Genomic DNA, 26,822 nt, shown 5'->3' with positions numbered 1-26,822 from the left:
CTACGGGAAGTCGGCACGGTCAGATAATACAAAACTGGATCAAATGCGTATTTACCAAAATGATCGTGGGTGACCAAATCGATACGGAAAAAGTGCGAGCTACGTAGGGCACACTACGAACAGTACTGCAAAAGCTCTATGCGGCTATTTAATATTGCGTCTTTATATATAAGATTCTCAAATTTAAATTAAGTCATTTTCCCTGAAAAACGTATGCTAGCTGCCAAAAAGGCTGCTTGCTGAAGTGGTTTATGCGTTTTGGCGGACACAATTTTCGCTAACGAGTAAGCATGCACATAAAAAAAAACTTATTTCGCGATTATGATTAATGCTCAGTTTGACACTTTTAAAGCGTTTGTTCGCCGACAAAAAGGTGACATGCCGGCTGCGTCACATGGGAGGGGGGTTGGTGGGTTCGTCTATCTATAGCGACTCTCGCCACCGAATGCAAAATTCGCCTATTTAGCGTCAAACTTGATACATCTGAACAGAGCGTATTGAGCTGTCACAGGCGACTTTCTTTTTAACTACTCAAGAAAGAACATATCTACGCTTTCCTATAGAAAGGAATCAGCTATAGCGAGAATTTCAGCGCCGTGTTGCGTTCTTCCTTACTGCATGCTCCGTTTTCGTTGCGGCTGATATTCCAAATGCGGCACAGCACAAACTTGCCCAACTTTGCATCCTTAACATTCGAAAGCGGCAGCCAGACAGCCGTAGCTGTGCAAGTGCTACTTAAGAAGTTGCAAACCAAATCAGCAAATTGACAATTGCTTTAGCACACATCTCGTAGCCGTCCGCTGGACCGAGCATGTCTCACTAGCCCAAACCTAGAAGGTGCTTTTGGATGTGAAATCTGATCGGTGTATCAAACTATACCAATGCATTCGTGCGTGTCTACAAAATAGCCGTAATTAAGTACTACAGGGATAAGGTAAGTGACAAAAACAGCGCTACTGAGCTAGCATGAACTCAAGAAATGGTTTATAACCTTTTATTATAGCCGGAACCAAATAGCAGATACCCAGCACCGGGGTACCTTGAAAGTGTTTCTCGACATCAAATCGGCTTGGCACGTGTCCTTGAAGAAAGCAAACGTCGCTTTGATATCACTTTGAAAGAAGCTCAGCCAATTTGGTTCCCACAGAGATATCGCGCGTATCGGTTCGAAGCCTAGAGAGGCAGTGCCTGGAAATTTCTGGGTCAATAATGAACGACTTCTCTGAGAGGTACTGGTACCATCGTGCAGCCTCAAACACTTTGGGCATTTGCCCAAGGTCACTGGGGGTACCTTCTTCGGCTATCACCTTATCCATAAACTCAGCTGCGCCTGGAAAAAACACCGCTGTGCAGCAGCATTGCATCTTCGCGTAAGCGAGTACCATAGCAATGACGGTCACACCTGAGAAGTCAACGTCACGCGCAATTCTCGACTTCGCAGCTATCGGTGAGCCCATCAGTGCAGCTGTAGCGTTGCACCAGTAGTGAATCAAGGGGTTCGCGGTGGCAGAGTACGGCGATCGCCGACACAGGCCCAGGTCGCTGAGGTAGGGCGCGTAAGAATGTTCGACGTACAGCTCCTGACCTTTTCGGAGGATCACGTCAAGTTCGTCCGCAGCCCGTTTAACAAAAACCCACTGGAAGAGCTCGGTTGGTTGCAGGTCGGTCGCCTTGCACAGACGCGTGATATCGTCGAGGACGGTACAGTGCTTGTATCTCGATACGTGTGTTCCGGCTGTCAGGATGGCCATATCGTGACGACGAAAGCGGTGCAAGAACATATCCAAGGCAGCGATTAACGACAGGTAGGATGTGTCTCTAATCCAGTGGCCGAATTTCTTCTCAGCGGATTCCAAATACCGACCACTGCAGTCAAACCTCCCCAAGATCCGTTGTAGGTTGACGTCGTGCAAGCGCTTCATGTAGTCTCGCCTTCCCCCGTGGCACTTGGCTACGAGAAGGCGGTAGATGCACACCACGAGAGCGAAGAGGCGAGTGCGGTCGGGCATTCGATCATCGTTAGGCGTGGCCGGTGTTTCTGCGCTGTCGAGGTCGCCCTGTCCCAACTCTTCGGTGATAGTCAAAAGGTCCCACGGCGATATCGTTTCACCAGCGGAGCCGATGGTCACACCGAACGACTTCCAATCTTCCGTTAGGGTATCCTTGATCTTTGCTCCTTCCGTGTGCATGAACTGGACGACGTACTCGACGGGCAGGCGGCCGGCAGCCAGGCCCGCAGACACAGCTCTCGCGAGATCTTCTTCGGAAGCGAAGCAGCGCTTTATGCGAGCGATTGGCTTCGATCCCGGATGTGCCGCGAACCATTCTGACGGGTATTCGGAAGGACGGGATTTGGGCTCACCGAGCGTCCTCGAAGGCCGTATGTCTTCCGCCGGCGACGCGAAGTTTGCTTTACGGATACCTTTCCGAGGCATTTCACGGAATTCAATCGCTGTCAGCAATACTGCAACACGTGGCAAGGTAAAGTGCGCCAAACTCTCCAAACTGAACCAGAGGGCACGCAGTGTTGCCGTCCTGACGTTCGCGTCCCTTCTATGTTAGGGAAGTTTGCTAAATTTTTGACCAAGAACAACGTTACATGGCTGTATCAAAAGAAAAAAGCGTCATTTGTATAATAATTAAGAACCTATTGGTTATATTGGCGAATAATTATATACATTGCGTTATTTTCTGCTACTTGCAATCCGGTTCAGTTTCGAGTAGCCTGTACTAGAATATGAATACCGTGTTTTCCAGCTAGTGCTGCCACCTCGAGTGCTGCGCTCATGTTCGAGCAGACCTTCGAGATCCGCGGCACAAGAATCGGTGTGCGCAGATGCGTCGGCGCGTCGCCGCCACTGACATTGGAGACGCTTCGACACAAACTCATCTGCGCCCAGCCGCCGGCGCCGATGTTTCTTGTCGGCGAGATCGGCACGCCATGTAAATAGGCGTAAAGATTTCCTTTTTAAGCCAATCCAGCTTCGTTAGATTTTTTATGTTGTCTTGTTTAATTCTTTTGCCTGTCTCAAGCATAGAGTCGTGTCAAGCAGGGGAGCAATGAGTAATGCAATACAAACAATAGTAACCCTGCTCTCCACGCGTCTGTGCATGCGTGCCGTCGCAAGTCAGCGCAACGTGGGATTCCGAAAGTTCTCCTCCAAAAACGTAATATGGCGCAACAAGAAGAAACAGCGGCCTGGGAAAGTCGGAATCTCGGCTTGAGGGTCGTGGGCACTGTAGTTGCGGATGGAGTCGGCGATATGTCTGATAGCGGCATCAATGCTAGAGGTGGACCTTGTAGCAATATAGAAATTTCTGGCCCCGATGTGTTTAAGATGCCGGTCGGTTGGAAGTTTTCGCATTAATCTGACAGTTGCACTCGAACGAGTTTTTGTATATTTTTACGTGTCTATTGCATGGAGCTGTTTCTTTGTAGCATTCATATGAAAATATGAAATCCTAGACGAATTCACTGACTCTTTGCTCAGTGGAAAAATATAAATATATGCAAACTGAGCTATAGCAAAAAAAAAAGCAACCAATTGCGACTACGATGCAACAGCAAGGCTGTGCGTATTCGTGGAGAAAGGAATGCACAAACACACTCAACACAGATGCTTTTAGATATGTGCCCAATTTTTTAAAAAGATACGTCAGCTAAAGAGCAGAAAACTTACAAAACGTTTTGTATTTCTCTCACTTTCATCATCTCTGTATGCGGTCCTTTCAGCCCCTAGTATGCAAAGGCCAGAAATTCAACGAGTTTAGCAAAGAAGGATGTAGCGAAATGGCCTTTTTAAATTTGTGGTTTCGATTTTCACGTCGCCACCAACGAAAAATGGCCGTGCGCCACCAACTAGAAACGACCACTGCACCTCCACCAGTGGAAACAGACACGGCGCACACCTCCAAAGCGTGATAACAAAAAATAATGGAAAAGACTCCGCGCCACCATCAGTGCTGCTAATTTAGCTATCTTGCAGCTAGATCTCGCTGCACTCAACTAGCTACCAAAAGTTTAATTTAGTTACGAGTAGCTGTTTTAGCTGCTCGTAAATCAATGTACTTAACGATCGTGCTCTGGTGAACCTTTTTGCCGGGCGTTCATGGCTTTCACATATCTGCATCTGTGTAGTTTCGTAAACATTTTTTTTTATGTTAGTAAAGTCAACCTCCAAAAAGCTTTCAAGTGTTTTCGTGATAATCTTGTGTTCATTAGTGTGAAGTTGACTTGAGTTTACTAATGTCAGCGTAATTTTAAAGGTGCCTTTTAGCAGTGTAATTGTATCTGACGAATCAAGCAGACTGCTGGCCATCCTCCATGCCACAGCACCGTAATTAAATGTGGTTCGCAAACGTGGCAACAAAATACAATATAGAAATGCTTGACGTAGGGCTACAGAATTGTGGTAAAAAATCCTGTATGTTGTTAAAGAAGTCCTCAGTGTTGACGAGACAATTTTTTTCTTTAAGTTTTTTACTCTTGTACATTTGGCTATGAATTTTAGTTTCGATTTCATAGGCCTCTGGGTACGCCCATAGAGTATATGAAGTTCATTTCTTACATGTTCAGAGAGCAGTGGTGCATTCGCAGTTTGTCTTTTGTGAGCGCGCAAACCTTGACGTGTTGCGAAAAATGCGCCTGCCCTGAACTATTGGAATCAAATCGGGAGCACATTTACTATTCGTTCATACATGTTCGGCGTAGTTCCCTGCAAGAAAAAATGACCTGAGAGCTGTGTTTTATCTGTTCAGGTAATACGTACAACTGCCAATGAACGCGTTATATACTCAGACTACGGTAAAAGAACGCTTGAAAAAAAATTAGCTACTTTCAGCCCCTTGCTATATTTTTTAGATACTTCTAGCTACTTTCACGTTGTCATCCAGGTACGTGTGCTTGCCGACACTTGGCAACACTGTCCGTCGTCTCTTTCAGAAGTCATCCACAGCCCATAAGGTGTGTTCCAATTCTGGCCAGCATCGGAGACAGTATACGTAGACAGCTAATAGACAGCTAATAGACAGCTTTAGTTTAGCGTTTGCAGCCAAACGTAAATGCATTACGTACGTAAAGAAATAGCGTTGTCATCACTGCGAATGTTCTGAACGTCACTGGGTTTCTGCGGTTTACGTGCGCTATGATAACGTACGTTATCAGGCGAGTTTAACGTTCGAATGTTTACGTACGCTTAGAAATAGCGTTGTCGAACATGGAGCCACCAATGGCTCCCGCTTCAGCGTGAATTCTTGTGAGGGCCGCGCTTTGGCTCGCGTTGATTGCCAGTAATTATTGAAATGAGCTTTCGTTTTCTCTAAACTCACCTGAAACGTTAGTTATGAGTTCATAGCGCGTCCAATTTCCGAGATCGTTCGGAGATTCGGGCGGCCGTACGCTTAACGAGACGCGTCGGCATAGCAGCAGCAGGATGGTTGCTTATGGACTGTCTTAACTTGGATACGTTTGGCACGAGGCACCGGACAGCGACTTGCTTTATAACATCTTCCTCGCGTTTGCGTTCCCGTACGGTAAACTAAAGGGCTTGAAAGGACGCGCTACGTAACGACCCGCAAAGGCGATTACATTTAAGGTAGGTAAGGCGACAAAAGCTACTCTAAAGCTGTCTATAATGAGACAACCGAGATATCTTAGACGACATCTAATAGAACGTGTCTCGAACCGTCTGGAAGACTTATGGAAGACGTTTCTGCGATGTGACGCCACCTATTGGCGACAAGAAAAAGTTGAGAAAAGCACACATTATTTCTGTATTTTAAGTCTTTGCACCTGCGAACCCATGAAAAGCGCGATGTTAGTTACAATAAGGGTACAGGAAAGCGTGTCTACGTTTGCTTGTGCGCAGACGACCTTCTCATCAAGTTTCCAAGCGCCCAGCTCAGCCGCCATCTTGTTTGGACAGAAAATTAGCCTACATCGTTTTGGACTTCGAAGCTGTCTTCGCGAAGCTGTCTAGTTTGACGTTGTCGTGAGAAGTGGAACGAGACTTAAGGTTGCTGCTGTCCACTTAGCCGTCTACTTTTGCTGTCTACGGCGAGATCGGAACAGAGCTTTAGCCTCCTGCAGGCTGTTTTACGATTAGCACTCGCCTTGACGGCACGGATTGCCGACTGTCGCCGTGTTTTGGTGCCACTCTTCATTTGTGTAAGGAGTGCGCCAACGCACGCCGAGAGAAGGTTGCGTTGCCCTAAGAACGCCCCTACTACTGGTATAAAATATGATTTTCTAATGACCCCCTATGTTTCCGCCGTACTTGGTGAAATACATAGTGATGGCACGTGTCGGACCCACGTGTGGCACAGCTCCGGTTGTGTTACCAAGGTTGGCCTCCTTGAGGTCAAGGTTGGAATATTTACTTGTGTCTGTAGTGTCTGGCTTCTTAGTAAAATACAGGAACCTATGCACATGCTTTTGTGATTCTATTACGTTGCCCAAGGCAACAGGGTCGCTATAGTCACCAGATATTGTCAAAGAAAGAAAAGTTGGGCAGTTTCGTCGGAAGGGTGTCGCACTGAAACTGATAGCAAGGTGCAGCGTTGCGCTGAAGCCCATTTGTGCCCTGGGGTTTGCTTGACGAGAGGCCAGAGCTATGGTCTATGGTCTGAGCTATGGACGACCGTGGAGGCTGTATTCATGCCCGCATGGTGCCTGCTTCAGGCACACGATGACTGCGTGCACGGCTCTGGTTTCCTCGCGGCCGCACGGCGTCCACGACGGAAGCGGCCGCCGGCTCCCGTACGGCTATTCGGCCCCTCCCCGTGCTGGCAGCAACGCACCCCCGCCTGCGTCAGGCGGCGCCTGCACCTTGGACGACTCCCGCTGTGTTTGGGACGATTTCCAAAGGAGGGCGTGTTTCGACACCGTGCCTTGTAGTTGGTTCCCTTTGGCCTATGCCAGGCCATAAAACATGCCCGGCGCACCACTCTGACCAACCGCCAAATCGGCCTGACGCCGTAGCACGTCTCCAGGAAGCGCCGGCCACCGAGGGTGGCTTTAGGACCATGGAGGCTGCCCGGACCTTTTCTCTCTCTCTCGACCTTGTTTCTTCCTTAGGGACTGTCTGGGGAATCTGGGGACTGAGGTTTGTTATTTAAGCAGCTTGCGGCTACTCTGTTGCTCTCTACTGATAACCACGACAACATGTAAACAATGTATAAAGAATTCTTCGCCGATGATGATGAAAACATTTTTATTGACAGGTAATGGGAAATTGGGAAGGGGCCCCTAGTCCGAGGCTCGTGTGACGTCTTTGGCGGTGACCCGTGCCCGTCGGATCAGTGCCCGGCGGACCTCGGAAGGGCCGTCGTGAAGGACGCCTTCCCACTGCTCTGTAGTGTGGGTTGCAAGAAGGATACGAGGAAGGGATGGGAAGCAAGGAGCAGTACATTGTACCGTAACGTGGGGGAAACGCCACATCCTGGACAAGCGTCGAGGTAGCGCGTGGGGTATACGATGGGCAGGAAGTGGAGATTGGGAAATGTGTGGATCTGCAGTTGGAGGGCGAAGTGCGACCGCCTTCTCCCGAGGGAAAGACTCCGGTGTACGTTGGTACAGCCGATGCTGGGCGTGTATAGTGCTGTGCAACCTCACGATATGTGAGGAGGGGGGAACTGTGCTCTGTGTTGGCCGCCCCATTGCGCAAGGTTGCTTGGAGGGTTTCTCGAGTGGCCGCATGAGCTCCTTCGTTGCCCGGCAGTGAGGCGTGGCCAGACGTCCAGAGCAGGTGAATGTTGTGGGTGAGGCATGCTGTTAATTGGGACGCACGTGAAAGAATGCACTGCGCTGTTTTTGGAGTACCACGACCTGTCTAGAAAGCCCTACATGCCGCTTGTGAATCGTTGATTGTGTAATGCGTTTCACCCGGGAGGCTCAAGATGTGTTGGATGACGAGGGTAACCGCCAGGATCTCTCCCGAGTCAGTAGCTGAAGGGGGAGAGGATAGAGACAGCGCTCACGACCTCGTCGGTGCCGTCAGCCACCATGATAGTATGCCATTGTGACATACAAGCTGCGTCCGTGTAGATGACTCTGTTCTCCTCAAGTTCGCCAAGAGTGCGAGCGAAGTATCTCACTCATGTCCGATGTCGAGTGGCATTGTGCTGGCGCGGTACGCGCATGTTACGCGGTATTTGATGTACCCGAAGCATCCTAGTGATCATGGCCGGTACGCAGATCCCTTGCATGTCCGGGAATGCGGGCGGAAGCGGGTGGCCCAGGCGAGTGAGGAGCTTTCTACCTGTCGGTGTGACGAGAAGACGCTGGCGCTGGCTGATCCACTGGGCCTCATGCAGTTCGTCGAGGGTATTGTGTACCCCGAGCGATAAAAATTGGAGGACGCTTAAGCTTCGCCTTCAAGAGTGGAACGCGAGAGCGTTCCCGTCGACCCGCGAAGGGGTGTAAGACATTGTGCTACGGCGGAGTGATCACTTATGAGGCGCTCCGCATCGGACTTTGCACCCACCAATCACGCGGTGAGCGCCGAGCAACGCAGCGTTCGGCGCGGCAACGAAACGTGCGCCTGAGCAAGCGGAACGAACCAAAGAACTCAGTGTCTCGGAGGGAGAAACGATCTACGTGAGCCAAACTTCGTCATCGGCACGGAAAGCCGGGCCGCGACGCGCCGTGAAGGCCGACGCGATCATGGGGCTGACGCTTCGATGGGACCGTCCTCTAGCTCGCTTGGGAGCACCACGCAGACGCATGACTCCTCGGAAGCAGCTCGGCACACACGCGCTACGGCGCAGCGATCACGTCAGAGGCGTCCCGCATCGGACGCTGTACCTAGGAATCGCGCTGTGAGCGGAAAGAGGAGCCACGTCGCCAAAACACGATGGTTCGAGTGACGAGTGAAGTTGGAAGGGGAGAGAGCGACAAAACTTATTAAACGCAAGGGTAATGGGGTATGCTCGCACCGGTCCCCGCACGGCCCGAAGGGGCGCGCCGGGGCAGCGCCGCACATTGCGAAGAGGTGGTCTTCTGTGTTTGCCGCAAGATGGCTCTGCGTGTGCGCAGAGCGCAGAAGAAATGTAGCGGAAACGTACTTCGCTACTCGTGTAACTGCGACTTCTGTAAGTTACATGCTCATAATTACCGATATACACGGCAGTATAACTTTTTACGGCGCGTTTCTAAGGCAAACACCGCATTCACTAGAGCCGCTTTTGTACCGCTTTTAAGCATCGAACTCGTGGTTGAATGGTAGCGTCTTAGTCTCACACTCGGGAGACCCTGGTTCGATTCCCACCCAGCCCATCTTGCAAGTTGTTTTTCATTCATGAAGGGCCTCCCGGGATTTATCGCTCACGGCCAACGCCGCCGACGACACCGGCTTTTCTGCGACACGAGCTCCTTAACGCTGTCGCGTTAAAACACGCTGATTGGAGCTGCAGTGTGGAGCCCCGAGTGTGACATTGGCGGCTCTGCGGATGAGCGTGTCCACGCGGTCACATTGTGCCCGCGTTAGGCGGTGAAAGGGCAGATGACAATTGAGGCGGCTAAGAATGCATGCGTCTACTAATCGGACCATGTCCTTTTCGTTAAGTTCCGAGCGACGATTGCTAACGCCATGCAGCATAGCGATGATCTGCTCCGTATGGCGCGAACGTAGAGAGACGGTATGTGCAGCCCTGCCGCCGTCCTGAACGTAAAGTGCGAGGACGCGCGCTCGCGATACCCCTCGTACGTGTGTCCCATCGACGAGGATCGTGATGGGGTTCGGGGAAGACTTGCCGCGTGGACGGAAAAGGACGAGTTCGGACTTGTGGAGTGCGCAAATGAGACCGCCCTTTCGCGCGTAGTCTGATACGATCACGACCGCCTGTTGGCGCCGGTCTTGGATGACTCCGTCGGAGTCCCGAACCGTCCACAGCTTTATATCTTCGGTATAGAGCGCATGGTGAAGATGCTCGACTTGGTCCAGTTATTTTGTGCGAGTTCTCGCACAGACTCGCACGCTTTGTGCGAGTCTTCGTATCCTTCGCACCAAGTGCACGCTTCGGCGCCGTTCTGGGTTGTAGCGCTGTAGCTCACAAAACTGCCACATCTCTATTCCCTGGCTAACATTCTCCCCACCTCCTCCATCTACTGTCGCTGTTGCAGATGAGCACGGAGACAAGCGCGGCAGCACCTGCACTGTATTTTTGGGGATTCATGCCTAGTTACGGCTTCAAGGGGAATATGGTAGCGCGATTAAAAGACTGGACAAAAGAAGACACATAGGGACGCACACAGCGCTGTGTGTGTCCCTATGTGTCTTCTTTTGTCTCGTCTTTTAATCGCGCTACCGTACTCCCCTTGAAGATGCATTACCAACAAGCCCACATTGCAACCCTAGTTACGGCGTCCAGAGGGCATTCTGCACATGCGACGTGGCGTAAATGTTGTCACGAGCTTGTCGGGTCGTCTTTCGTTTGTGCCACACTCCTCTCAAGTACTAACGCGATAGCGTTAAGGACCCCATGTCGCAGAAAATCCAGTGTCGACGCCGCGGGCGTCGCTTGGGGAAGCGCTTGGCGAATAATGAAGTTATAATTTGCTTGCTTGCTTGTTTGCTAGCAAGCAAGTGAGCAAGCAAACAAACAATGCAAAACAAAGCAAAGCAAGCAAACGAGCGAGCAAGCAAGCAAGCTGAGTTTGTCGCCGAGCACTCACTGGGAACAATATCTTCCGAACATACACGCGATGGCATCAAGTCCTTTCTGTTTATGCTGGCAATACAAAGCGGACGCTTCTCTGCTATCGCAGTGGCGGTGTCCACGAAGTCGCCGCGGCTGAAGAGCACTTTACATTTGCTTCCGAAGGTTATTTTTGCAGCCGAATACAGCAGAGCGGTAGCCCGTCGACCTTTAGTCATCTGACATCGCAGAAATCCCAGACAGAACACATTAGAAGCGCACTAATTCGCGATTAAACCGCTACATTTCCAAGCTGCCGTTGGGAGAAAACGGAATATGCACATTATAGTGCAAGGAGGAGAACGGCGCTGCGCGCTGGTTCAAGGCTACAGTACCTCTCGCCGATAAAATGGTCGATATTTCGATTGATGGTTCGACGCACGGGCAATGGCTAAGAGGAGCGCCACGCTCGCCTAATCAGTGCGGACTTGGCCATGGGTGAGAGCGAAGCCCTCACCGTCTTCTCTGAGCGTTGCGCGGGAGGCTTTGAGCCGTCGTCGCCAAGCGGCCTCTGACCACCCGACGGATATCGCTCGGCGAGCTGCTTCACTGGAGAGGGTCCGGAATGCAACAGGCGTCGCACCGTCGATATCAATGTAGCGACAGCGTTTACGCTCTGTCCGTTCGTGCTTCGACGCTGCGCATGTTCGCGGCGTCACTTTGCATGTCTCGCACTTTCACTTTCCTTGTGGCACAACAAGCGTTGAACCGTCGAACGATGCGTGTACCCAAGCCTAATCACAGTCATGTCTATCCACCGACTTAGGTGCAGCCGTCAAACCTGGCTTAACGATGATTGTATACCTAAGTATAATGATTACAGCTAAACCGGGGAAGACGACGAAGTGTCTTCTTGGCAGAGCACTTGTTTCTGTGCTCTGTGAACGTTTAGTGAAAATCTTCGACTTTCGAGGTGCCTCGCCTCCCCGTCTTGCGCCCATGGGCGTGGAGCATGCCAGAGGCCCGCCTGGCCAGAAGCCATCACGGCCGTGAACCGCAAGGAAGCGAGTTGGCTCCTCCAGTGACAACGAAGACACCGAGCTGTACTCTATGTCGCAAGACGACTCATCCGACAACGGCTTCATACGCGTCCGGAGTAAGAGGGCGAAGAGAAAGATCGTCAACACAACGCCGTCAACTCCTGCGAGCACAACGACTATGAAGTCAAGGCCTGCGCCCTGGTCACACGTCATCATATTTATGCCGGAAGAACCGTCAAGCAATCTACGATTGCAGAACAGGCAAGCCCTATCCATATTTCTGGAATGTGCGGTGCCCGATCAAATTAAAGAGAAGAATAAATCCACGCAAGAATATACTCGCCACAGACGTGTACAACGCGAGTGCGCTTGGAAAACTTTAAGAAATCACGGAGCTAGGTGGAATCAAAATGCGCCCCTTTATCCCGATCGACGACGCATCCATAGCCGGTTTAATTTACGACATTGACATTGCCATTCCCAATGATGACTTACCTAGCCTCATCAAGCCGGAAAACGAGGGCACGGTCATTATGCAAGTGCGCCGCCTTGGGAATACGCGCTGCGCAAAAGTAATTTTCAAGGGGAATTGTATACCATCCCCCGTTAAAGTCGGACATTTCCGACATCCGGTTCGACCATTCATCCAGAAGCCGCTTCAATGCCACCAGTGTTTCAGGCTAGGACAAGTCAAGGGCCTGTGTCCCAACTCGCTACTGTGTCCGCGTTGCGCTGAACCTCATGCACAAGAGACCTGCGGTGCCACGCTTCTGAAGTGCGCCAACTGTAGCGGCCTCACGCGTACTCGTCTCCCCGCATCAAGAGGGAGCGCGCGGTTCTCAAGCAAATGACAAGAGACAATTCGGCCCACAGGGAGGCAGCCGAAGTAGTCCGGCATCGGTACCATCGTATGTCTGCAAAGAAGGCGCATGCGCGAAGTCACAGTACCCACTCCACTGCGGTACCAGTTAGTCGCGCCGCGAAAAGGCCCACCACTTCCAAGAAGGAAGCAGATAAGACTCTTTCTTCAGAGGAATGGCCTACGCTACCGAGCTGCTCCCTTGCTAAGGAACCTCAAAAGGTCGGGGCCCCACCGGAGCCTTCTCCGGCCATGGATGATTCACCTAAAACAGACCATCAAGTCATCTCGGTGCCACGTTCCCTCATGGAGGCCACCCGAGCGATTTTAGTGCACATGGAGACACCGTCTGCTCGAAGTGCACTTAAAGTGCTGGACGCCTTAAAACCAGTGCTTGAATCCCTCAACTAGCAAGATGGATACCCATGCCCCATCCTTCCGAAAAGAAGTCAAGGCAGCGTCCGTCATCCAGTGGAACACCAGAGGGCTAAAATCACGAATTTCAGACTTTCGTCAGTTTGTGTACACCAATGTGTTTCCACTCATCGCCATTTGTGAGCCCAACTTGTCGAGACCAATAAGACTGTTAGGATACGAATTTATCATGTCATCAACAAATGGTGCATGCAGCAAAATCATCGTTTTTGTTCGTCGTGAACTTACCTATGTTTTGCAACCAATTGCGCCCCACGAAGACAATCAATATATATGCATCTCGTGCGACGCCGATGCTGCTGCCGTTACATACATATTTATACTGATGACTTCACAAACATACAGTGTTCGTCCGGTGCTGTGGTTGTCCCAGCAAGAGCTATTACCATCAGCTTTAGGACTGACCATCCAACAACATCGACATATGCGGAATTAGCTGCTCTTCGCGCTGAACTTTGTTTCGTCAATCGGGAGCCACCTCTATAATGGTCACTCTTCAGTGATTTAAAGGCAGCCCTATAATCTGTGCTATCAGCTCTGCGTCGCGGGCCATTCGAACAGCTCGTATTCGATATTATACGCCTACTCCATACAAAGGACACCACGTGACGTTTCAGTGGCTGCCAAGTCACTGCGGCGTAATAGGAAACGAAGACGCCCATAATGTCGCTGGGGCAGCTCTTGAAGACACACAAGAAGAGGCCATACCACTTTCACGGTCCGACGCAGCTAGCGAATTTCGAGTGCTTGCACAGGAGATCACGCTCTCTCTATCGTGCACAGCCAACAGCCAGATCAACTGGAGCAACCGTCAATACCACCTGCCCTCCTTGATGCATTTCTGTATGCCAACTGGGCTCCGCCGAAGAGAAGCCACTCTGCTTTATCGCCTATGGCTAGGGGTGGCTTTCACGAAATCTTACTCATTTCTTATTGGAATGGCCTTCAACGCTCTATGCAATGCCTGTCTTTGCGAGGAGACGCTGGAACACATTCTGTGCGACTGTCCTGAATATAATGTTCAGCGACAGTCCCTGGCATCCTTTCTAGAGCACCTTGACACTAGACCATTGTCCCTCGAAACGATTTTCACATGCCGCCGACAAAAGATATCGAAGCTGAAAGCGACGAAGGGGCTACTTCAGTTTTTGAAAGAGACGGGATTGGACAAGTGGCTGTGACAGGGATATCACGTACCACGCAAGAGTGGTGGACTCTAACTGACGATGTGTGTGCTGTGCTATGTGCTCTCTCTCTCCCTTCCCCATCTTTCATGCCGTGTTAGATACGGGGCCGTTTCCTGAGCCTACTTCGAGTTCCCCAGACCACATCGAATCACACCACAGCTAATTAGGGAGCGCAGAAACACGGATGCCACATTCCTGAGGCACGGCACGTGCAAACAAGTTGGCGGACCCCACTTCGTGTGCAGCTGATGGAGCTATTCACTGCTTGGCTCTTCCCGAAAGTGAGGGGAAGGGACTTTTCCGTCCAGGCACTGTTGTGGGTAAAGTGGGTCCCGAAGAAAGACGGCTGTAATGCGCCGTGACAACCTGGCGGCGATGCCCCCTACCTTCTACGGCGACGGCGCATTGCAAGTCAGCAAGGCAAGACCGCAGGGGGACCAAGGAGCGACTCTCTTCGCCGGGTGTGACTCCATCGCACGGGCGCCTACCATTGGCCGAAAATGACGACACCCGAGCGGGCTCGCCGATTGGTCGAAAATGGCGTCACCTGAGCGGGCTCTCCCATTGGCCGAACATGACGTGTCTTATCGTAACCGAAGAGCTTAAAAGACGCAGACCGGGAGCAGCAAAGGAGGATTCCGAGAGCATTCCCTGATTCATCTCTCTCGAACTTCTTGCGACGGGCCGCAGCGTCCGAGTTGCTGCCGGCCTGTAATGACTCTAAGACTGTTAATATACGCTCACTGTAAATAATGTAAAATAAACCTCCCAAGTTTTCCATCCCGAAGTCCTCCTCAACTCCTACAGCCCCCATCCCGCTTTCACGTGTAGGGCAGCAAACCGGTTAAGTTAAACTGGTTAACCTCCCTGCCTTTCCTTCTCCACTTTTTCCTTCCTTCCTTACAGTTAAACCAAATGTTAACCATGTGAAACTTAACCAGGCTAACCCAAGATTTCGCTTTGCATATCCAGGGTTAGCTGAGCTAAGCCCGCAGCCAATTTCTTAGTTCCAAGTTCAGCGCCGTTTTTGTGTCGTTCTTTATTGCGTGCTTGTTTTCTTTAGACTTATCTGCAACTCGCGCCAGCTTGCACAATGTTCCAGCCTTCCGAGGACGTATAAGAGTGGCGGATCTCCAGAGGTATACAAGGGCTATTTGAGGACTAATACAGGTATCGCACGGGTACTTTGGATGCCAAGTCCTATTCTGATCTATCTTTATGGAAAGTGCCTTTGTGATACAGCTATCACAAACTGGACGAGTTATTCAATGGGCAACAAGGCACACGCGTGTGGATAGAATTTGCCCACTTGAAGACATCTCTGACTAGCTGAAACAGAGGTACCGCATTTGCATAAAACAGCGAGGGTGGCAATTCGCACACGCTCATGGTCCGCCATATCGTCGCATTCATCTTGTGAGTTCCGAGTGGTTCACAGGGCTGCAACGTGCAGCTTCTACAATCAGTCCAAAATGACAACATGGCGCAATATGACAGCTTCCTGAACCGCACTGCGAATCACAGTATCAAACAAGAACAGTGCAGTAGCACGTGGCTAGAAAAATAGTTCAAGTGTTGCAGCGATTAGGCAAATGACAAAATAAACGTCACCACACTGCCAACATAAACGCACAAACGGCTCAAAACCATTTATTCAATGTAACGAAATAGGAGATACTAGGCACCATGGGTATCTTCAATGCGGTTTTATATAGAAGACCGGGTGGATGAAGGGCCCGGAGAAAAAAAAAAAGAAGGCACTTTCATACACTACTTTGGAATAAGCTCAACTAATTTGGCTCCCACTGAGCCGTTACGCATAACAGTGCGAAGCTTGGAGAGGCAGTGTTTGGAAATTTGAGGGTCAATAATGAACGACTTCTCCCAGAGGTATTGGTACCATTCTGCAGCCTTGAACATTTTGGGCATTTGGCCAAATTCCCTAGGGGCATTTTCTTTGGCTAGAGTCTTTTGTCTATACTCGTCAACTTTCCATAGTATTGGTCCGAGAAGTGTGAGGCTGTGTTCCCACTTTGCGTAAGCAAGTACCATGGCATTGATGGTTGCACCGGAGAGATCACCGTGGTACGTAATTCTCGATTTCTGACCCTGCGATGAGTCCATCAGTGCTGCTGTAGCGTTGCACCAGTAGTGAATCAACGGGTTGGCGGTCGCAGAGTACGGCGAACGCTGAGACAGGCCGAGGTCACTCAAGTACGGTGCGTAAGAATGCGCGACGTACAGCTCCTGACCTTTTCGATGGATCATGTAAAGTTCGTCCGCGGCCCGTTCAACAAAGACCCACTCAAAAAGCTCAGTTGTCTCCAGTTCGGTCACCCAGCACACATGCGCGATATCGTTGAGGACGGTACAGTGCTTGTATCTCGATACGTGGGTTCCTGCCCTCAGGATAGCCATTTCGTGACGGCGAAAGTGGTACAGGAACATGTCCAAGGCAGCAATTAACGACAGGTAGGATCTGTCTTTAATCCATTCGCCGAATTTCTCCTCAGCATCCTCTAAATACTGACCACTGCACTGAAATATCAGCAAGATCAATCGTAGGTTGTTGTCGTGCAGGCGCTTTATGTAGTCTGGCCTTCCTCCGTGGCACTTGGCTACGAGAAGGCGGTAGATGCACACCACGAGAGCGAAGAGGCCAGTGCGGTCGGGCATGCGATCATCGTTAGGCGTGGCCGGCGTTTCTGCGCTGACTAGGTTGCCCTGTCCCAACTCCTCAGTGATAGTCAGAAGGTCCCACGGCGATATCGTTTCTCCAGCGCAGCCGATGGTCACACCGAACGACTTCCAATCTTCCGTTAGGGTATCCTTGATCTTTGCTCCTTCCGTGTGCATGAACTGGACGACGTACTCGACGGGCAAGCGGCCGGAAGCCAGGCCGGCAGACACGAATCTCGCGAGATCGTCTTCCGAAGCGAAGCAGCGCTTTATGCGAGCGATCGGCTTCAATCCCGGATGTGCCGCGAACCATTCTGACGGGTATTCCGGAGGAGGACGGGATGTGGGCTCACCGAGCGTCCACGAAGACCACCTGTCTTCCCCCGGTAAGGCAAAGTCGTCTTTACGGACACCTTTCAGAGACATTTCACGGAATCCAGACTCACTCCACAACAACGGAAGACTTGGCAAGGCAGGGTATAGAATGAAGCACGGCAGGGTGTGCCCAAGGGCGTGCCAACTGACCAAACGGAACTAAATGACGCGCAGTGTTGCCGTCCTGACATTCGCGACTCTACCATATTAGGGCAGTTTCCTAAATTTTTGACCAAGAACAACCTGACATGACTGTGCTATCAGGTATCAGCAGAAAAAGGCTGCATTTGTATAATAATTAAGAACATATTGGTTGGCTTGACGATTAAATATATACAGTGTGTTATTTTCTGCTACTTGCAACATGGTTTAGTTTTTGGTAAGCTGTGCTGGAAATTAAATACCGTGATTTCAAGTCAGTGCTGCCACCTCGAGCGCTGCGCTTAGGTTCGAGCGGACCTTCGAGATTAACGGCGCAAGAGGCGTGATAGAGGCGCGCGCCGAGGCGTCGTCGCCCCGCCGCCGACTGCTCTCGCTGCGCCGCCGCAACTGACATTGGAGAGGCTTTGACGCAAACTGATCACGAGACGTTCACTTCAGCAGCGCCTCCTGACTTGAGGGATCGCCAGCCGTTCGTACGCAGGCGCGAGTAAGAGCGGACGCGAGAGAGAAAAGCTGGGGGCTTTTGCTCCTTGAATGTATGACTGTGCCTAGGCACTACGGAGGAGGTTTCTTAGCCGCGTGTTGTAGGCATTTGTCCTTAGGTGGTGGTAATAACTTTATTTCGTCAACAGAAAGGATTTGGTTTACTTTAATGGGCTTCCAGGGTGCGTGAGGTGGCCGTCCGATCAGTTCCTCTAGTGCCACCTGTTATGGTTGTGAGACCCCGTCTATCGGCGATCTCCAAAGCCCAGCTGACGGCCTGCATTTGAACCGCAGGGTCCGAGCTGGACACCGCATCCTCCCACTCTTGGCCGTTAGAGAGTTGCCATTCTCTTTTCGGTTTTTGATTGTCGCAGTCAAACAAAATGCGTTTTAAATCTGCCTTTGTGACCCCGAAGAGCTTACATTCGGGGGTGTAGACTCCTGGGTAGGCCTTTGAGTATATATACGGGTTGGGGAAGGTGTTAGTTTGTAGCTCCCGCCAGGCCACTTGTTGATGTTTATAAAGGCTTTTGTCTGGCGGCGGGAGCGTCCTTCTATTGTTTCTGTAATATAATATTATCTCGTGGTAGGTGGTCAAGGTCTCTCTGGCCGACCTCAGGACCGGCTCGCCCACTTCCCGGTTGACGAAACCTCGGGCTAAGTTGCGGGCCGCCTCGTTCCCAGGATGCGACTCGTGGGCCGGAACCCATATGATTCTAATGAGTCTGGCATTGAAATTTTGCGGTTTTAGGATTTGTTTGGCGGGCTTGTGGACCCTCCCTTTTGCAAAGTTTCGAACGGCTATCTTCGAGTCGCTAAACATCGTCTTGGCTTCAGTGCTTATAATAGCTAGGGCAATGGCCGCTTCCTCCGCCTCGTGTGCCTTTTTGTTCCGCAAGAGGCGGCTGAGATTGGTTTTAGGTCCATGCCCGCGATACCTATCGAAAAGGCATCGTGATCACAGAGCTCTGCAACGCCTGTACAGACTGCCTCCTTATGGTTTGAATATTGCCTGTTGAGGGCTTTGGCTCTCACCTTCCTTCTTTGTGCGTGGTGTTCGGGATGCATGTTTTTCGGGATTGGATCTATTCTCAGATACTTGTGCATGTCTCTAGGCATTTGCAAGGCATCCGTCGCTAAGCATTTTTGCCTGATATCCAAGGTCCTTAGAATGTGTCTTCCCGTGGGTGTTTTTGCTAGCCTGTCATACTGTGCGATTCTGTGCGCCTCAACTAGCTCGGGAAGCGTGTTGTGTATGCCTAACATTAGCAGCCTTTCTGTTGATGTATACTTAGGGAGACGAAGAGCTGCCTTGTATGATTGTCTTATGAGACATTCAACCTTGTTCTTTTCCGCTGCCTGAAGTTTGAGATAGGGGAGAGAATATACTATACGGCTGAGCCCGAAAGCCTGCTCAAATCTGTTTCTTTCATTCCCTGGTGTTTGTTAGCTATTCGTCTTATGAGCCTGTTGGTTTGTCCAACGCATGCGACTAGTTTGTTTAGTGTAGTTGTGTTTTTCCCGTTGTTCTGAATGTACATTCCCAGGATTCTCAAGGTTTGTACTTCTGGAACTTTTGTACCATCAACCTTAACATCCAATTGTGCCGGGGGATCGTTTTTCTTGTGTCTGTGTCTGATAACTAGGAGTTCGGATTTTTGTGGCGAGTACGTTAGTCCAACTCTCCTGGCGTATCCGATCACTATATTCGCTCCCGTCTGTAACGTGCTCTCGATATCACCTTCGTTTCCCCTGACTGTCCAGAGGGTGATGTCGTCTGCGTAGAGTGCCGAGGATAAGTTTGGTATGGCGGCAAGAAGATTGGCCATGGGTATGAGAGTTATGTTGAACAGAAAGGGTGACAGCACTGACCCCTGCGGTGTGCCTTTGCTTCCTGATTGTAGTGTATCCGACTTGATGCTTCCGAATGTTATTTGAGCCGTTCGTTCAGTTAGAAAAGCCTTGGTGTATGAGTATATTCTCTCACCCACGTTTAAGTCGGAGAGGGCATTCATGATGGCATTGTGGGTGACATTATCGAAGGCTTTGGTGAAGTCCAGTGCCATTATTGCTTTAGTGTTGGTGTTATTCGGTGTGTTTATTACCTCTTCCGAAAGCCTGAGCATTATTAGCCCCGAGAACGAACTACAGGGGTGCTGCGAGCGCCGCTCGCGTGACGTCAAGGCAAGGACTCGCGCCTGTCGTCTGCTACAGTTCGGGCGTTGTCCGGGCGCTTTCGGCGGTGTTTTCGTTTGTTCGCCCTCGTTCTCTGTGCTTCTATGCTTATGGTGGTCGTCTCAAATATATTTTTACGACGTCTTCCTTTGCGGACACTTATTCAAAGAGCTAATTTCTTAGACAACAATGCAGCTCTCAAAGGCAATGCTACAGTGCCAGCCAAAGGAGCGCAAGAGAGCCCATTGCGGGTTTTTCATGCGCGGATGGACAATCGCAAAAACATAGCATACAGAAATCCAGTTATGATACCATACCTGCCGCGGTGCAACAAGTATGTCACAAACGCTGGCTATATATGACTTCTACAACAGTTACGTTGGTTTTAATCCGCTAAATCGAATTCTTGCATTTCTTCACAGAAGCGCTCAGCAGTAACACGGGGACTTAAATAATACTGGAGTTTAGATTCTACAAGTACCACTTGCTTCTTTATCCGCTTGTCAACATTAGGCGATTCTTCCCGTGTTTATCTTAAGCGCCGGAAATTTGAAGTAAAGTTAATGAAGGCTTACAGCTATTTACAGAATACAAATAGGAATTTACCAATATATATTTCCTTTTCCGTGATGCACGTTCAACTCACTTGAGAAATTTACTGGTGCTTGTTGCTTGATGAATATACATGACGAATCTGTTTGGCGAACTGACACAGCCTGCTCGGCCCAATTTTTTTTAGTGAAGTATGCCTGTTGGAGGCTGCAGCCAGAAAGAAGTCGAAGCGTCCATCATTAGTAGTACGGGACATATTGAAGATATTGAAATTCCCCGGTGGAGGGTCAGAAATCAAGTGAAAGTATATGCAAGGCTTGTGGTGCTTTCTTTATTAATGTTTGTGATTGGATTGGAGCAAACTTTATTTAGGCTGCAGTTGGGCAAAGTTCTCTTTTAAGTACCGACGAAGCGAATAGTTATCCGTTTGTATAATTAAAGAACGCTGGATCGAGACATGGTGAGACAGAGGGTGCTTGAATTTTCCTTTTCTAGGCAATCTAAGCTGCGCTGTAGCAGCTCGAGAATACTTTAGCCATTCCAGTTGACCCTGTAAAAATGCTTTATGGTTTCAATTCAAAGTTGTAGTGAACTGATGGGTTTCGTGAACATAGCGTGCCTCGCGATACCGGCCGTCGATTACTACCGTTACGTGATCAGGGGTGTGCCATATTGTCGATAAAGGCTACTGAGGGCCATTATGAAACATTTCATCACTTTCAATTGATTTGCAATCGATCTTAACAACGAAACTTTTCTCTCAGGTGATTGTTACTATGGTGTTTGTGAATTGTGTGTTTGTGAACATGACGCGCCGTCGTGTTAGCAGCCATGAGCAATTCGAATTTTGGAGGCCTGTTTCAGAGGAGGATGAAAGTAGCAGCAAACTTTTTCATAAGAAATGCGCGACTATTTTTTTACGCATTAATGAATGACCATATTTGAATAGAACAACACACCAGGATAATGAGAATCATTATGACAGCTTCGCTGGGCAGTGTCTCTCTGACATCGAATAACATGCTGACGCCAATTACCAAGATCAATTTTTCTTCCATGTAAAATGCGATGTCGCTGATAGCTAAATAATAAGGGAATGTTAAATGTTTAGCGAGGCATCATACACAACTTCGCGTGCTGAATTTGCAGAAATTCTTTTTACGCAATATTTACGAATAGACACGGCGCATATGTGCATTGCAAAACCAGTGGGCCCTTTTAACGCTACAAAGCTTGCAATATCCAAGCCGCAAAGTTTCTCCACTCACGCGCTTTTGAAGAAGGAACTGTGGTTAAGGCATGGCAGCTGAAAGAAGCCGACGTATCCTTCAATACGTACGGCTCGAGCCACCCATACCCGAAGCATACACGAAGGGAACGAGCGCGCGCGGCAGCCGAGCGAGCCGGAGCGAGTGGCGTCCTGGCCGTGACGTCACTCGCGAGAGGGCGCCACTCCTAATTCTCGCCACTAATATCTTGCGTAGACAGGTTGGGCCGGAAGCCTATCATCGTGTGCGGAAAGAGATTGTGCTTGTCCATGTGGTCTTGTAATCTAGATAGCGCCACGTGCTCCAACAGCTTCCCTAAGCATGATGTTAGGGATATGGGTCTGAGGTTGCTTAGTTCGAGTTTCTTGCCTGGCTTGGGTATGAGAGTTACCTTGGCGTGTTTCCACGTCTCTGGCAGCCACCCATACTTCCAGCACTTGTTAAAGTACTCCGCGATCTCTTGAATAAAGTCCTCGTCTAGATTTCTTAGTATTTTGTTTGTCACCCCATCCGCTCCTGGAGCGGAGGATGTTCTATGTTTCTGCATGGCCGCCTTTACCTCTGCTACCGTTATGTTTTCGTCAAGTTCAGGGTTGGGGTTGCCGCTGTAGTTGGGAAGCGTCAGGTTTTTCGTTGTGCATAGGTATCGGTTTTGTAATTCCGTTATCATTTCTTCGTCATTAAGAGGGCTTGCATGAATTATGCGTGCGACATCCCTCTGGTGAGCGGCTCTGCTGTTTTCTGGGTCTAAAAGATGTGTCAGAAGATGCCATGTGTCTTTGAGCCCCAATTTCCCGCTCATTTGATCGCATGTTTGTCCCCATTGTTGTTTAACTAAGTTTTGAGAATGGCTTTCGATTTTTCTTTCTAATTTGGCTATTCTAATTCTAAGTTTGCCGTTGTGTTTTTGTTTCATCCATCTTTTTTGTAAGCTATTATGTGCCTGCCACATGTGTAATAATCTGCTGTCAGCGGCTTTGTTTTCGGTTGTTATCTCTATCGTCTTGGTGGTGTGCTCTGCGTCTTTCAAGAGTTTGTGAATCCATTCATTTAGGTTTTCAATCTTCTTGCCATCAGCGTTACCCTGTCTCCTTCCTCTGAATTTATCCCAGTCTACCACGCGTGTCACCCTTCTTTCCTTCTTGGGCGTACTGCTGGGTATAGTGGTCTCTATAATGTAATGGTCGCTCCCTGGGTTTTCGTTCGTGTTGTGTCATTGTGCGTCTACTATGTTTTTGCATAGGGTCAGGTCAGGGCACTGTTCCCTATCCTAGTTGGCACCAGAAGATCTGTCAGCAGCGTGTATCCTTCGTCCTGAACATGTTGCCAGAGGCTAGTTCCTTTCTTTAAATTTGTTCTGTAACCCCATGCCATGTGTTGTGCGTTCATATCTCCGACTACTATTAGGGGATTCGTTTTACTGCTTTTTCTGGCTTCTTTCATGGCTTTTATTATGGGGGAGGATTCCGCCTTGGGGGTGCTATATATGTTTAGAATGAAGAGCGGGGCCTCGCTTCTTTTAGCGGTATGACCTCTATCGCGAGGCAGTCTGCACCGTTCGATTGAATTTCGTGCTCTATTGCCGTTAGATTTCTATGGACCAAGAAGGCCGTGAGTGGTTTTTTTTCCTTGCCGTTCTCATACGTTTTATAATCCCGAAACTTTACTTTTTTCCTGGTTTCTTGTAGGGCTATGACATCTGGGATTTTTTTCTTTTTCAAGGTTTTGAATGTTCTCCCGCTTTCCGCGGTAGCTCCTACAGTTCCATTGCCATATTCTTGTCGCCGTCTGGCCCTTCCCATGATTGGCTTTAGGGATGGAGATGGACTGCGCTGTGGTGGAGGTCATGGGTCCTGGGGCCGGAAAGAGTTTACCCATCACCTTAACCAATTGCTTGTCATGTTTCTGTACTAGCTCGTTTGTAGCCTTCGCCGCGTTTGTAAGGACTCTTACTTGTTCTGCTAAGGTTTGATATTGTTCCCTGGTCTCATTTCTGATAGCTGTGAAGCGTGCTTCTATGTTTGCTTCAATATTGTTTTGCCTTTCCTCAATTTTGTCTAATCTCGTTGCCACTGTTATTAATAGGCTCATTACTTCCTCGTGATTCCGGTTTTCGTGATTCTCTGAGTCTTCCATAAACCTATTTTTTGCCGGTGGCCCTCTTGTAGGTGAGGGTGCCCTCGAGGACGCGTTTGACGGGGGGAGGGAGGCCTTCCGCGGTTGCTGTGTTAAGATCGCGGGTTGTTGAGCAATATGTGTTTTAAGGCCAAGATATAGTCCGGCGTTCTCGGCGTGCCAGGCCGCGGCAGGCGAAGTCGGATACGCTGCGCCAGCGACGCCAGGGGTGCAAGGATTTTGCTTCCTCTAGAGTTCGGCGTGCACGCGCAGCTCGAGGCTGGCGCCCTCTGTGCGTCCGGGAGCGCAACTTCAGGGCCGCGGCGAACAGCTGTTTCCATGGCGCATGCGCGTCTTGCATATAACCGCGCCGTTCGGGTAGCGCGCGCGCTTTTTCTGCTTCCTCGCGCTGTTTGTGCGCCTAAAACGAAAACTTTTGGGGCATGGCGTTAACTTGTCCTGACAGCCAGAAAGAAATTATAAGGTTTTAGGTGCCAAAACCACTTTCTGATTATGAGGCACGCCGTAGTGAAGGACTCCGGAAATTTCGACCACCTGGGGTTCTTTAGCGTGTACCTAAATCTAAGCACACGGGTGTTTATCGCATTTCGCCCCCATCGAAATGCGGCCGCCGTGCCTGACAGCCAGAACATCGCACTCATATTGCTAGTACTTCGGCTACGTCAAAAACGGAAGCGGACCATGTACATGCGAAAGCTATTCGACAAGCGCCCTCAACTCGGCGACTACCACCAGCTAGTACAGGAGCTGCGAAATGCAGCTTACCTGTGGCGAGACCACACTGCTTTCGTATAGCTTCCCACGCGTTGTTCTTCCGCTCTGTGTCGCGGTAGTCCATGCGTTTCACGTCGTGTACACATGGATGGTTGCTAATCGCTTCAAACAGGCGTCCTCACTAGCGCTGTCATCACACACGGATGTTGAAAAAACCACAGCCGCACTGTCAGTACGCGCACCGCAGGCCGCCATTCTGCCTTCTGCTCGCTGCCGCTACAGCGCGCAGTGCATTCTGGTCTAGCGTCAGCCGCGTGAAATAGAACACGCTCTATCTTTGCGCCGGCGGCGTTGAGTTCGCCAAGCGCGCTTGGGCACGCCGGCTACGCCGTGACGCCGAACTGTAGAGTGCGCGTTTTTCACCGACGTCGCTTAACCGCGACGCGCGTGGCCGCGCGCGCGCGATACGCCGGACTATATCTTGCCCTTTACTTTCTTGCTGCTGTTGCGTTATTGCCGTCATTAGTTCCTGAATGATTATTTCCTGTTTTTGTATTATTGCTTTAAGTCCTTTAATTTCATTACTTTCGTGGGAGGATTGCGGTGTCCCGCTCACCTGATGTGGTGCTCCTTCCCGCCAGGCGTTCGGTAGCGCCGGGTAGGACTCCGAGCGGTCTAGTTTTCCTCGGTCGTTACCCTGGGCTCGGTTTCTCGATCTGCTTCTGCCTCGCTGTTGCTGCAGCTGTTTCGGGTGCGCAGGTTGCGCTCCCTGTTCCTCCGGTCGCTGAAATTCCACTTGAGGCTTGCCATTCTGTTTCCTGTTTCCCTTGGCAGGCGGTCTCGCATATCTGATCTTGCACTGCTTGGATCCCGTGAAATGTTCTCCCTTGCACAGGATGCACTTCGGCGTGCACGTTGGCTCGTCTTGGACCGGATGCTCATCGCCGCACTTGTAGCAGAGGTTTCTTCGTTCTTCCGGACACACGTCCAAGCGATGTCCCGGTCTTCTACAGTTGTAGCATGCTTCCACTATGGGTCTGAAGAGGTTACAGTTGTGGATTCCTCCGCCGAATCGAATGGAGTCCGGGACTCTCTTGGTGTTGGCGAAAGTGATGAACAGGGCTTTTGATGATTTTCCCATCCTTCTTGCGTCCGAAATCTCTAGCTGTGGGTTGACTTTAACGATGTCGTCCATGATCTTGGCGTGGCTTTGGTCTTCTAGAACGTGATACGCAATCCCCTTGATGCTGTTGTCCGGTGCCGCTACATAGGCACACGTCGAATAGACTTGGTCTAGAATTTTGATATGTTGTACTTCCGCGTATTTCCCTGCGCGTTCCATAGAAGGGGTGCTCACGGTAAAGGAGTTGTTGAAAGGATTGATCATCACTTGGTCGTGTTGCTTGATTTCCCCGAAGTTCACTCCGATGTCCAGGCACAGGGCGTACAGTAGTGTAGTGGCCGTGTGGTCTCGGAGCCGAAGTCCGCCTCTCGGTCGGTGTACGATCTTGTAGGCGTTGTCTGGCAGACGCGGGAGCGGCTTCTTTATATATGGGCGGCGTCTTATCGATGGGCTCACCCCACTGGTCTGGACGGCCTTGCCGGTGGCGTCCGTCGGTGCCATAGCTGTAGCCTGTTGGGCATTGGCATCCCCATGCTTGGGGCGAGCTCGATCATGGGCTTTGATAGCAGCCTGTATCCATAGGCTTCGGTATTCATATTCCTCTGGGGACATTTCTTCTCCGTCTACGCCGTACTCCATCGCCACAGCGTCGGTGACGGTTCGAGGGGCCGGCGGCGACGCCGATAGCGTCCCTAATCGCGCTAGGCCTGGAGTAGGCCCAGCTCTACTAGTTGCGGCCGGTGAACGAAAATGCCCCTAAAAGGGCAAAAAGGGGTCTTGCGGGCCTCGAAAAACAGCGGCAGGTTTCCAGGCACTCTCCGTGACCTTGTGAGAGCAAGTCCGGGTCTTCTGGTACAGATAGTCGTTCGGAAAAGACCGAGAACTCGTGAGCCCATACGGTGCGCATCCGCACGACTCGACGCGCCAAGCGTTCCTCCGTTTGTCCTCAGGCATGCCGGCATTGCGGAGTGGGGTCGAGTTTGTGTACGCTGGGACGCT

At 50.4% G+C, this 26,822-nt stretch overlaps 3 protein-coding genes across 3 annotated transcripts in view; all 3 read right to left on the bottom strand.

Moving 5' to 3' along the window:
* LOC135897076 (uncharacterized) overlaps nucleotides 1–26,379 on the bottom strand; it is a 29,238-nt gene extending 2,859 nt beyond the window's left edge. Inside the window, exon 1 of the mRNA XM_065425653.1 lies at nucleotides 25,317–26,379. Coding sequence (XP_065281725.1) covers nucleotides 25,317–26,324 — 1,008 coding nt within the window. The 5' untranslated portion in view covers nucleotides 26,325–26,379. The remainder of the gene's footprint in view (nucleotides 1–25,316) is intronic.
* Nucleotides 981–2,594, bottom strand: LOC135897054 (uncharacterized). Its single transcript, XM_065425622.1, has one exon. The coding sequence runs from the start codon at nucleotides 2,433–2,435 to the stop codon at nucleotides 1,110–1,112; it is 1,326 nt and encodes a 441-aa protein (XP_065281694.1). The 5' UTR covers nucleotides 2,436–2,594; the 3' UTR covers nucleotides 981–1,109.
* LOC135897055 (uncharacterized) lies at nucleotides 15,781–17,380 on the bottom strand. Its single transcript, XM_065425623.1, has one exon. It carries the CDS (start codon nucleotides 17,259–17,261, stop codon nucleotides 15,927–15,929), a length of 1,335 nt encoding a protein of 444 aa, XP_065281695.1. The 5' UTR covers nucleotides 17,262–17,380; the 3' UTR covers nucleotides 15,781–15,926.
* Nucleotides 26,380–26,822: the final 443 nt, after the last annotated feature.

The sequence above is a fragment of the Dermacentor albipictus genome, chromosome 5 (assembly GCF_038994185.2).
Source record: "Dermacentor albipictus isolate Rhodes 1998 colony chromosome 5, USDA_Dalb.pri_finalv2, whole genome shotgun sequence".
NCBI lineage: Eukaryota > Metazoa > Arthropoda > Arachnida > Ixodida > Ixodidae > Dermacentor > Dermacentor albipictus.
The sequence above is the reverse complement of the archived record's forward strand: the minus strand, read 5'-3'. Positions and strand labels throughout refer to the sequence as shown.

Coding starts and splice junctions, on each gene's coding strand:
- LOC135897055 (XM_065425623.1), bottom strand. CDS start 17,261: ATGTCTCTGAAAGGTGTCCGTAAAGACGACTTTGCCTTACCGGGGGAA.
- LOC135897054 (XM_065425622.1), bottom strand. CDS start 2,435: ATGCCTCGGAAAGGTATCCGTAAAGCAAACTTCGCGTCGCCGGCGGAA.